The sequence below is a fragment of the Amphiprion ocellaris genome, chromosome 15 (genome assembly GCF_022539595.1).
Source record: "Amphiprion ocellaris isolate individual 3 ecotype Okinawa chromosome 15, ASM2253959v1, whole genome shotgun sequence".
Taxonomy (NCBI): Eukaryota; Metazoa; Chordata; class Actinopteri; family Pomacentridae; genus Amphiprion; species Amphiprion ocellaris.
The window spans coordinates 21,698,669-21,711,096 of NC_072780.1; the positions used below are offsets into that span (position 1 = coordinate 21,698,669).

Here is a 12,428-nt window from a genome sequence, read left to right on the forward strand (position 1 = left end):
GCACGCGCTCACGTCCAGTGTTTGACTGGAGCTCGTCGGTGTGACTGTGGAGCAGAACGTGTGCGGCGGTAATGGCTGCCAGGGAGAGTGAGGAAGACAACAAATGAACCCCTGAGAAGCGATTCAAAGGTGAGTCTGATACCATGACAGCCTGCGGTGTAACAAGTACAGCCTCCTCCACATTTCCACTATTGTCTTGTCTGCTGTGGGTATTTGGCTTGCAGGTGTGTGTGTGTTTTGGGGCTGAATTTCTTGATGGCACACATACACACGCACACACAGGACAATAAACTGTCAATACCCTGTACTTATCATGCATGCCTCCTCCGTGCCCCGCCGTTAGTGCAGTTTAAGAGCAGTGAACTTGTTTTGGATTTAAATTATGTAAGCTAGCTGCCGACATATGTGTCGATGATGGAGGCGAGAGCTGGACTCTTTGTTAGCTGCTGTTAACGTGATTAGCTAACGTTAGCTAACCAACAACATCGTTAGCTGACGGCGTCCAGGCCACAGAGCTGTTAGCCTCTTAGCCAATCAGCCGAGTGGATGTTAATTAGCCCGATAGCATTCTGGCAATCATTCTTTATGTCTAGGACGCAGCTTTTTGTTGCAGACTTCTGGGAGACTTTTGAATCATCTCTCAATGTGACAGTACCACATCTCTTAACATTAAACTGAAGTTTTATGGTGAGCCCGTCGCATATCCATGTACAGGCAGGTGTTTAACATTGTCAGCGTCCAGTGGTTTCCAGTATGGCAGGCAAACAGTTATTGCACAGCTAACTTATGTTTTGTTCCAAATCAGACTCTGCATGTTTTAAAACTGTTATTCAAAACCACTGTGTGATTAATGTGCTTTGTGTATTAAAACGACGCTCAAGTAGATTTTTTTATTACTATTATAGTTGCATTTCTTAAAATTGCAAATACACAATGAATCTGTGAACCAGTGGTTTTCATTTAAGTTAGTGCTGGAACTAGATTTAAATAAGTAATTGAAAGTCGATTTAGTTTACAACAGTTCTGATTTTTTTTAAAAAAGTGGAATCTTCTATGAAGCAAAAAGGCCACATTTTCAGGTAATATTTTCTGTGTTGTTTTGGGCTGCTGGTGCAGAAATGGTCAATAAGATTACTTGATTATAAAAGTAATCTGACACCCGGTTTCAGTGTCTCTTAAAATGTAGTTTTACTTTTTAAAAATACTTTCTATTTGTAGTCTAAATACTTAACTGTTAGGAAGCTCATTAGAATACCTGATCAGTTAAAGAATCTACAGCTGTGTGCAGAGTGCTGCGTTCTCCTCTGGCAGGTGGATCAGGATTCTTCATGATAAGGATGAATGAGAACTAATGGGATACCTGGGGCTCTCCTAGTTTGCTATGCATATTCCATACTTCTTGTTTTTAGTGTGAGCTGCTGTGCATTACTTGCAGCAAGTTGTGGAATGCAGTGCATGTTGGAGGACGAGCATGCTGTATGCAAGGACATGCAGTCATAAACAGCTCAACCTTGTCACATAATAGCACTGTAACAGAAACAAGTTTCTGAGAGGTGGTGTCATTTTTTACACAGTGGTAATTTTTGTGGCCTTAATATAATGGCCTGTTTAAGGTACTATTATGTGTAGTGGTCACCTTGGACATGCAGTGCTGTAAAGGTGCCTGTGCAGGGCTGGTAAGCAGTCCCTCATTTTGTGGTTTTAATGGATGAGAGATTCATAGCTGCTTTTTATATTATCTCATCTGCCAATATATTGAAGTGATAAGAGAAACAGAAAAGGATGCTTGCACTTCAGGGAAGCAGAACATGTCATTTATCTATCACAGCACCACCCACCTTCTCACACAAACACACCAGTCCAGTGGGCAGTGTTGGGAGCAATCAAAAAAGAAATCACTGTTAATGACAGCTAAGGGTTTTGTTTATCTAAAAGGAGAGATTTTAATTGTTTATCTAGTCTGTCTATTTGCAATACTTCAGTGTCCATTTGTAATCCACTTTATTGTCACCAATGAGAACTAAACCTGCAATAATCCTAATGTGTGGTTGAGTCCAGTGTGAGACTGTTGAAGACTGAGTTACTTGACTTGTGCTGATATCTGCCCTGGCAGATGCTTGCATGTTTATTGCTAGCGATGTGCCCAGACATCAAACTTGCGTGAAGCTGTTAGTAAGATGGTACCATAGAGTGTAAATAAAAAAGGGCTGATGTGCCACCACTTCCTACCAATGCACAAAAGTGAAGCCAAAAGACCTCGGACACGGGCACTGCCATCTGATGCTGGTGGTGCTGTCTGCAACCAGACTCAATGGGAATGGAGACATGGTATTGAGTGAGGGCCGCTGCAGTCTTTACTGTCTTGGACTGTTGTGGATCCTTGCTATGAGCTTGGAATTTTCATAGTTAAATAAATATTGTTAATAAATGCTAGCTGTGTAACCAACTAGCTACTTATCCTTAACCTTTCCCTATAGTTAGGTTGAGCTCAAAGATTGGCATCGGACTGAGCAGGAGGTGGTACTGAGAGCTGTAGTCATGACTGCAGACTCCAGTTGTGTAAATGATGTCACCAGTGCAAGCTGGAAGCTTCCATTTGAAACATATTTTGGCTTCCCTTCTAGGGAGCAGTCATGTTGTTTATGTTTATATACAGTCAGTGGATGGCAACCCTCCTCATTTCAAAAAGGTAATTTCCTACTTAAAGCTCCTCGCTTGATTAGGCTAACACTGCTGAGACCACAAATTAGCTTGAGCTTGCCTTGTACAGGTAAAGGAACACATAGTGCTCAGGTGTCTAATTTCCAATGACATGTTCAGCAAACTAAAATGTAAAGAAAACAAAACAAATTCTGCTTATCAACTAAACAATAAGCAAGTTTCATTCATGCTAATTTCAGATGCCCAAATAGCAGCGAGCACTAAAGTTTTTTGCCATAATTCATTTGCAATCTGAGAGAAAGTGCTTCAAACGTCTATCGCATATCTAACAATATGTCTGCAGTGTTAGCCGTGAAAGTTGAATGTCTGCATGTCTTCCGTCTCATGATGCATTTGTCTGAATGACTCATGAGACTAGCATTATTTCTAGTTCACCAATGCAGCCATTACTGTCCTGCTGATTAGAATATGAACAGCAGAAATTGTGTGACTGTCTCTTAAAAATTACTTTAGTGTAGCAAATGCTGCTACAAAATGCTCAACAAAGATGAAATTGTATTCCTCTGTCTTTACAGTGAAGTAACCAAGACAAACCGTAAAATATTAAAGAAAGCAGAAAAGAGATTGTCATCTCTGTGGTTACCAACACTCTATCTAAATGTCTGTGCTGGAAACATTAATCTGTGTGAAGAAGCATTTCAGCTCCCTCTTACGTGAAGAATGTACGAGCACATTGTAGTAACCTTACATGAACAGGGACTACTTCTCTTCTGTGACAACAAACACAACACACAGATATACAATTATGGAAGGCTAAAGTAACTTTACTAGCCCTTATAGCAACATTTTTCTGGTACAGCAGTAAAGTAGTATTGTCACAGTACCATAATTCTGATATTGAAATGATATCATACCAAAAACCTAACATCCAGAAAAGTAATAGAATAATAAATGGCAGAACACAGAACTAAAAATGTGTTGTATTTTTTAATAAAAAAGGAAAAGCTAAAATATTTTAACAATACCAATGCAAAGCAAGCATTGAAGGAAGTAAAAAGAAGCCATTAAACAACAGGAATGAATTACTGTACTGTGTTTGTATATATAGATGTTTGCCACATTGGTCAATCTGCTGAAAAGATGAAGTTTAATTAAACAGTTATCATTGCCCTTAACTGCCTTGTCAAACTCCAGTGATAAAATAGGTTGCTTGTCACAACCTAAATCACTCTGAGAGCTTGATGTATGTATGTTATTTATTGCATTCACTTACCTATCTCTGTTTGAATATTTGAATAAGTTGGCATGTCTGTTTGCCAGGTTCTTTGCCAAGTTAGGCATGTTAGCTCCATTGATCTGCACAAGTAAAACATGTCTTGCAGATGGGCTTTAGGTGGTTGTGTGCTTGTTTACACTCTTGGCCACAAGTGAACTAATGGCATGTTTTGCTGTGTGCATCTACTTTGTTGACAAACTGCCGACACTCGACGACTTGCTCTAGTGTCGTGTGCTTTTGAGTGATGTCAAAAGTGGTTGGCACACCCACTCTACCTGCCTACAGGGAGTGGAAGCAGAGCACTGCACACACACATACATATACAGAGCCCTGCTGTTGCAGAGCTAGGAAAATCATAGGAAATACGGTTTCTATTAAAACATTGTCTTTCTTTAAGTACCCATACTAGTAAAAAGGGGAATAGTGTAGCTTTTAACGGAAGGGTGTTTCGATACTTTTATAGTTGCAGCGCTACAGCAATGTACTGGTACTTCACGCACACACCAGGGGAGACTCACTTCCCACCACAAACCCAGTAGTCTTTGTCAGTGGAACAACATGGTAACTACAGTAATTAATATAATTATTATTTACCTTGATTGACAGAGATGAGCTGTGGGGGAGGAAACATGCAGATCCTTTACCTCAATAAAAGTACTAATATAGCAGCTAGATTATCCAATCAGCTTGGATGGCACTCTAGTCTTTTCACTATTTCAGAGATCTGGGAGGTCAAAAATGTTTCCTTTAATTTTTATTTTTATATACACTTCTGCACAAAATCTTAATTCATTGAACATTTAATGGGAACACTTCTTTTTAAAGCAGAATCTATGGTTTTGTTCTCCACCGTCTTAAGTATATCAGACTGTCTCTGGCAGAACGTCCTTGTGTCCTATTCACATGTTCAGACTCCTGTTAAGCGTTTGCTGAACTAAACATTCTATCAAAGCTGCTCATCAAATTAGTTTTTGCTGTGTCAGAAAAGTAGGGTCTATGATTTTCTGCTGTTACCTTTTTGCTGGACATACACACAACAAATTGTGTGATCTGTGGTGCTTAAGATGTTGAAACACATTGGTTGTATATCCCATTGGAGCAGCAACTTTTTTTCTTGCAATATTTGCATATACTTTTCTTCTGTTCTGTAACATGTTTACTACAGCCATTGTCCAAATGACGACACTATTTTCTGTACCTCTGACAGCGGTTGGTAGTTTGTTAAGAAGGGACGCTTTGATTCATTGTTATAGGCAAGTGAAGACAGCTCCAGAGCAGTCAGGTTAGGCTGACAACCTTTGTGAAATTGTTCATCTGTCATATTACCATTAAAATTGGGCCACTTGGAAAGTCAGAATGGCAGATAATAATCTTGTTTTATTAATTGCCCAGCCCTGAAAATAGTACTTTTAGAACTTTGGTGTACTGTTGTATTAACACTTAAAAATGTGATCTTCTCGTGACATGCGGAGCGTATCTACATGCGCTGATCATAGAAAAGAGTGCATGTAGAAAAAAATGTATCTGTTTTCATCTGGGATAAATCTGACATTACAATGTCCTAGTTTAACCCTTTTCAAAATAATTTTTGGTCACACCTGTCTGAGCACTGTAGCCACTAAGCAGCAGCTAGCACAGCCTGCAATGTGGGGCGTTTAGGGAACATTGGTAAATTGTATTGTTGATCGATAAAATGTTCGGCAATTGATGTGTTTGGTCTGTGAATATGTGAGATGCGAGCAAATGAGAAAGTTGATTGCACTCGTGCTACCACTGAAAAAGTTAGTCTGGAGCCCTGTTTATACTCATATCATGCAAAGTCAGCCATTTGCACAGGATGAGATTAACACCCATGTTGTTTCTCCACAGTGAGGACTAGGATGGTAAGCAGTCAGCCGAAGTACGAGCTGATCCAGGAGGTGGGGCGTGGCAGTTACGGCGTGGTGTATGAAGCAGTTGTGAAGCGCACAGGAGCACGGGTGGCAGTGAAGAAGATCCGCTGCCACTCTCCAGAGAATGTGGAGCTGGCCCTGCGGGAGTTCTGGGCCCTGAGCAGCATCCAGAGTCAGCACCCAAATGTCATCCACCTGGAGGAGTGTATTCTGCAGCGGGATCAGCTGGCCCAGAGGATGAGCCATGGTTCCAGTTCCCCGCTCTATCTTGAGGTGAGGATGCAGAAGTCACTGGAACAGGGTAACCAAGTAGTAATCCTGCACTGCACCGATGCTGCATTCATGTCCTACAGTCAAGATGGTAGATATAGGCTTTAAAATACTCTTGTTAGCAACATCCTGCTTTCAGACTGTATGTGGATTATTTTTATTTCGTTTTTTGGGTTGGATAAGGAATGGGTGTTTGGTCTGATTTATTGTACTTTTATTTGTATAGAATAACAAATCACATGGACATGGACAGCTGGAGAACAGCATGTCCAAAAACCAGTTTGTAAGTATTGTAAAGACTTTTTTAACTAAGCTATCTGTTTAAATATTTATTATTTCTTTAATTTAATGTGTGCTACCTCAAAAAATTGTATATCTTTATGCTTGTTGTTGTTACTGCCAAGCCTGTACTTCAAACCAAAGTGATGCTTCCGACTAGAACTTTTGCGTTGTTTTCCAGACAGATATAGTATTTGCTGACTGCTTCGGTATCTGTGTGTTACTCAGAGTTGCACTGAACACACACAGTAGCCTTATGAATTCAATGATTCCTGTACTGTGGTAATTTCTTTCCACTTTGCTGATTGTTTTTTCAGTCAAGGCATCACATTTTTTATACAACACATTTAAAACAAGAGAAGTTGACAGAAAGTGCTTTTTTAAGCCTGCATCTCAAATAACTTGCTGCAAAACAATGAGAAATTAAAGAGCAAACATAAAGAAGACTTCTATGACAGTGTCCTGTTTTTTGTATCTCTGACTTATACTGATTGTCAGAATCCACATCATTAATCTACTGTCAGGATCTGCAATATTGAAAAAACAAGATATTAAAAACTATATATGGTTCAGACAATGTTGCTAACGGACCTCTGCATTATAATTTTTTTTTTTTTTTGTAAATGTGGGCTCAAAGATGGAACTTTTCAGGATGTTTATCTCAAATTTTAACTCCCCATAGCCAGAGATTATTTCACCTACTTTTCCACTATTGCAAATTTGGAATTAATAACATGATGAAAAAATATAAGTGAACATTTCAGGCTTTTATTTTTAATAGTTTCTGAGATATCAACCATACTTGTTTTCCATCTTTTCCTCTGTGGCCCACAGTCTGACATTAGAAATCAAACAATTCACATTGTGATTTAAGTGTACATTCTAGAAAGTATTTCAGCTTACCTTTGGGTAAAATTCAAGATTTTTTTTGAATGCTTTGGGTTATGCTGGTGAATTCAAAGTGTCCAATTAATTTTATAAACAGTTAAACAAACAACTGTAAGATAAACACCAAAAAAAGCAATGCTCCCACAGGCATGTAATGGCACACTCTTTACTGCATAGAAAGGAAAGAAAAAAGAACATACATTACTCTTTTCTTTCAAGATGAAGGCTGCAGTTCAACACCTTCACTATCAACACATCTAAAATGGGACAGTCACATAGTGAAGAAAAAAATTTCTGAAGGCACCAGGTTTCTTTGGTGCTATCCTCAGGTGTTTCTTGAAACATGAAACATTCATCTGGTCAGCTATTGGTGGGCCGGAATGCAGAAAAGTCAGTGCAGGGGTGGGAGTGCCCCACTGTCTACAAAGGTCCTTGAAAATGGCTTTGTCCAGCATTTTGGACTTTTCTGGGGCGATGATAACATCATCCTTGACTGCAGCCCAGACTTTTTTAAACAGGTCCTTATTGAGGGCGTCAAATTCTTCCGAAGAGAGGTTAGCGTTGGCACCTTTAGTGATCCACAAAATCACTGCCTCAACGAGTACACTTACACAAACTTCTTTCGAGTGCGGCTGAGATCGGACTGTCTCCTCACAGGTAACTTCTGGTGAATGCTGCTGAGACTGGACTGTCTCCTCACAGGCAACATCTGGTGAATGCCGCTGAGACTGGACTGTCTCCTAACAGGTAACTTCTGGTGAATGCTGCTGAGATCGGACTGTCTCCTCACAGGCAACATCTGGTGAATGCTGCTGAGACTGGACTGTCTCCTCACAGGTAACTTCTGGTGGGTGTTGCTGAGACTGGACTGTCTCCTCACAGGCAACTTCTGGTGGGTGTTGCTGAGACTGGACTGTCTCCTCATATGTAACCTTTGGTGACTGCTGTTGAACAATATTAAACAAGGCAATGGTCTTGTCTGGGACATCTTGGACATATGAGGATGGTGGTGGTGCCATTACGACTGCAGCAGGTGTCACTCTGGAAAACGATTTCTTAAAAAAACGTGTAATCTTGCTTATTAGAGACAAGTTGCCCTCAGACTTGGAGCTTCTAACTGGTGCAGCTACTTCTTTTGAATGCTTGACCCCAGTGGGGAAGAGATTAACTGCTCCTGAGAAACACTTACTGGCACAGCTGGTGACAGTTTGGCCGGTGGTTTTGGTAAATGATGAATGATCTCTGTGGAAGAGACCTCAGGAACATCTGACTGACTTCTTGTTGGGGTTCTAGCTCTGCACCTCTTCAGGTTCCCTTTAACAAATGTTCCAATCATTTTGGTCATGTGACGAACCTTAGTATCCAGTCTGTGGGCAAATGTCTTATGCCGTGGGGCCTCCTTGGGTGTCTCTATAGCAGAGTTGATACTCTCCACCACATCTCCACAACTAAGCTCTTCAGAGAATCTGAGCTCTCACTGCTGACTTCCTCCGCATGAAGGACTTCTGCGAAGGTTGGTGGAATTGAATCTCCTAGAGAAGTCACCACCTCAGTGACTAAATCTTTGTCTTTCTTCCCTTCATTGCCACCAGCACTGATTTACAAATGAGTACTTCTATGTTAAACAGAAGTTCTCCCAACATTTGCTGGGTGTCATCATCAGGCTGGCCTGATACCAGAGCTGCCCACTGCTGTGAGGTAGTCCCATTAAAGAAGGTTACAATGAGTGGGCGAACCATGTCCACTGTAACCTTTCTGATGTCCTCAGTATCTAAACTGGCTCTTCTGTCCATAGTGGTTTGTCTTTTGATGAAAAAATGGTGATGAGTTGCTTTCTTAGTTTCCTCAAATTGCAGGTCACTCTAACAACAACAATCTAAATGCCTCAGTCTCATCTGGACCTAAACTGGATCTGACCGGATCTTCTGTCATTGACGTCACGCCTCGCTGTTCAAATATATACAGTCTATAGCTCAAATCGAACGCCGGTTGATTAAGCTCCACCCCTGTAGAGCCTCCGTAGCTTAGCAACAGCTGTCAGGCACCGACAGCTGATCTGTCAACCTGTCTCTGTCTGTCTCTTGTTATCTAACTATCACTTTCGGAGATGAAAACGGGAAAAGGTTCGGTGTTTTCGCTGATATAAAATACTGTCCAACGGTGGTTAAGTATTCAGGTCGTCTGAAGGAAGTAGGCTATGTATTCTAGTTTACCTCTGACCCTATTACAGTAAATCGCATTATGTATAAATGTTTTTATCGTGAGTCCTTTGACTCCTGTAAACTAGGATCACATAATTAATCAGGAGGTACAAATAAATAATGGCCTTAAAACACTAGAGAAAATTCAAACGTGTTTCCAAAGTTATTCTAAGACAAGTGTACAATATGTCAAATGATCTGATTTATAACGCGTTACTTGACACAAAATGACAACATTTCTTACGTGTACTCCTTGCTGTTTGCACCTGTTCATGCTTGTTTATTCTGCATGATACATTCAGATGAACAATGATGTTTCTTCAGGTCACTCAGTTTACCATCTGGGAACAGATTCTCCTCCAAGGATGACAATCATTGTTGAGGATATTTTAAACCCCTGGATTCTACCCTTGATTAAGATAAGAAACACACTGCTGGGTTTGTCTGTAAATGTATTACTGTTAACACTATGGAGATGAAATTACATCAATGCACTGGAGAAGACCTGACTCAACATAGGGGGAGAGATCTCACTCCTCTCTTTCTCAAGTATAATGTAACAGCATTTATAGTGAACAAACTCTTTTTCTATTGGCTCTTTGTAAATGGACTATAAGTTTAAACCTTATGGCATAGTGTCCATACCATGTTAGAAATGCTGAGTTCTATTTTTCCAAAGACAGAAACCTTTTAGGAGTGTAAACATTTCTTCTCAGGTTGGACTCAAACCTGAACCTTTTTGCCCTCTCGGGGCAACAGAAAATTATCCCCCAACAACAAAGATACATGCACATACAATGAAAAACCAGATAATAAATGATAACCTATGAGCTTATGCTTGATTTACTTTTATAATATTGTTTTCATTTGAAGTTTTCACAAAACACATATAAGCTTCTAAACATATTATAATAAATTAGACCAGTGGCTCCAAACAATTCAATAAATTCAGCAAGTTATTACTAGCTCATATTATACACAAATGACAGCAAGTAAAGGGTTTAAATAAATTCAGATTTTTGTACCATAACTGTGGTCTTTCTTCTTTCCTGTCCAATCATCCCATGACCTTACAGCTTTATCTGCTGACCCTTGGGAAGGGACATGACCTCAGGGTTGGGAACCCATGGACTACCAAACAGTATGAGCACCATAATAAAAAGTAAATTTTACTACTACTAATTTTATAAATAAAAACTGTAATATTTCAAACTTGAGTAGCACAGAGCTATTGACTCTACTGATCATCAAAAAATAGTCTTGACGCCTGCAGATATTGCACTCCAGTGATTCGCAGAGCAAGAAATAATTTTTTTCTTTACACAAAACGGACACAGAAGCTTGTTACATGTTTTGTTCTGTCCTAAGAGATTACAGTTCATAGATAAAAAGAGCTTTGTAGATATAATTGTGACAACTTGAGGTATTATTGCATCAGATTTGTGTGTAATTGTGGGCTTAGCCTAATTGTCTGTCCTCATATTTGTGTGTGTTTATGTCTTTTTGACAGCCTGAGAGTCAATAGTTAATATTGAGGTGAAGCTACTCTCTCTCTGCTGCTGGACTTCAATGTATTTGTACCTGTATAAAAGTGGCCTGTTGTGCCCTCTAGTGGTGATGTTCCGAATAAAACAACTTGTTATTTAGTGATATATGTGACAGCAGGATAGACTGTATAATAAAGAATGTGTGTATTATTCCACTTTTTATTGTAAATCTCTTTGTTTTGCTGGGACCGACATGCACAGCAGTGCTAACCACTGAGCCACTGTGCAACCCAACTTGTTGACATGTAGATTTGACTTTTTTCGCCCCTGATGTTGACGCTTGGTTTCAGACAGCAAAAAAGGTTTGCCTAAAACCTCTAACACAGTTTTAAAACAATAAAAGCAGTGTAAAAAAAAAGCCACAAGAAATATACATTCAGTGTTGCAAGTTCAGCATCCCTCAACTTTCCCCTTAATTGTCTGAACAAATCCTGTAAATCCAAAGCTTATTTCAGCATTGTGCTATTTAAGCAGGAGAAAGATTAACAAAAACATAAACTAAGCTGTTGGATACTTATACAAAAGTGAAATCCCCACAAGTGTGACATCCAGCACCTTTCTGCAAAGTTGTTCATTCTGATCTTAGCGCTATCAGCCTAAGTATCTCAGCAGATGTGGGTCAGTTAACCCTGGTTCTACCTGGTCCTCTGCAGTGTCTCCATCTCTGTCCAGTTCCTTGATATAGCACTGCTCCATCCACAGCCATTCTTCCAGTGCTGATGTGAATGAGAGCAGGGAGAGCTCCTCGTAGGGTCGTCAACCTCCCTGCTGGACTGACAGTTGAACTTTGCGGCTGACACTCAGATGATCTATTCACAGAGGACAGTCTGTAGGGTGTTTAAAAGCTCAGTAGATACAAAGAAATCCCAAGCACAACAGTGTGAAGGTACTTCAGAAACTTGACACATCTAAATAATGTACCTTCCTGATGGATTTTATGCCATATAATAAAGGTCTCTCTGTTTGTTTAGACTGTTTTCTACCTTAAATATGAGAAAACCCAATATTAAAGATGGACTGTCACTAGTAGTCAGTTTCTCCATGGTCCCTGAATGAATCATTGCATTTCTATCCAACTGTACCGATATCTGCAGGAATGTGCTGGAGACACAAAAACTTACCATTTATTGACAATATATGAACAAATGAGCATGTTTCAACACAACTTTTCAAATTAACCCTCTATATGGGTATCAAAAGAATAAAACTGAAAAAAGTATATTTAGGGAATAATACAGATTAATACAATGCCATATAATATGACCAATGACAAAATAAATAAATAAATAAATAAACATTAACAGATGAGAGCATAAAACATTAAACTGTGCATTGTAATAGAAGGAAATACACCAAAATGTTTTTTGTTTGTTTGTTTTTTACCTGTTAGTGTTGGATCGGTTTAGAAAACGGC

At 39.6% G+C, this 12,428-nt stretch overlaps 1 protein-coding gene across 4 annotated transcripts; it reads left to right on the forward strand.

Annotated features, from left to right (window-relative positions):
* LOC129350634 (serine/threonine-protein kinase pdik1l-like) lies at positions 1 to 8,385 on the forward strand. 4 transcript variants are annotated; one of them, XM_055017706.1, is made up of 4 exons: positions 1 to 129; positions 5,807 to 6,102; positions 6,326 to 6,382; positions 7,924 to 8,385. In XM_055017706.1, the coding sequence occupies exons 2-4, from the start codon at positions 5,818 to 5,820 to the stop codon at positions 7,945 to 7,947; spliced, it is 366 nt and encodes a 121-aa protein (XP_054873681.1). In that variant the 5' UTR covers positions 1 to 129; positions 5,807 to 5,817; the 3' UTR covers positions 7,948 to 8,385. The 4 variants fall into 4 exon arrangements, with proteins under 4 accessions (XP_054873681.1, XP_054873682.1, XP_054873680.1 ...); XM_055017707.1 differs by lacking the exon at positions 6,326 to 6,382; XM_055017705.1 differs by lacking the exon at positions 7,924 to 8,385 and having other exon boundaries at positions 6,326 to 6,830.
* The last annotated feature ends 4,043 nt before the right edge of the window (positions 8,386 to 12,428 follow it).

What these genes read in the sequence shown, in the direction of transcription:
- LOC129350634 (XM_055017704.1), top strand. Translation starts at nt 5,818, where the DNA reads ATGGTAAGCAGTCAGCCGAAGTACGAGCTGATCCAGGAGGTGGGGCGT.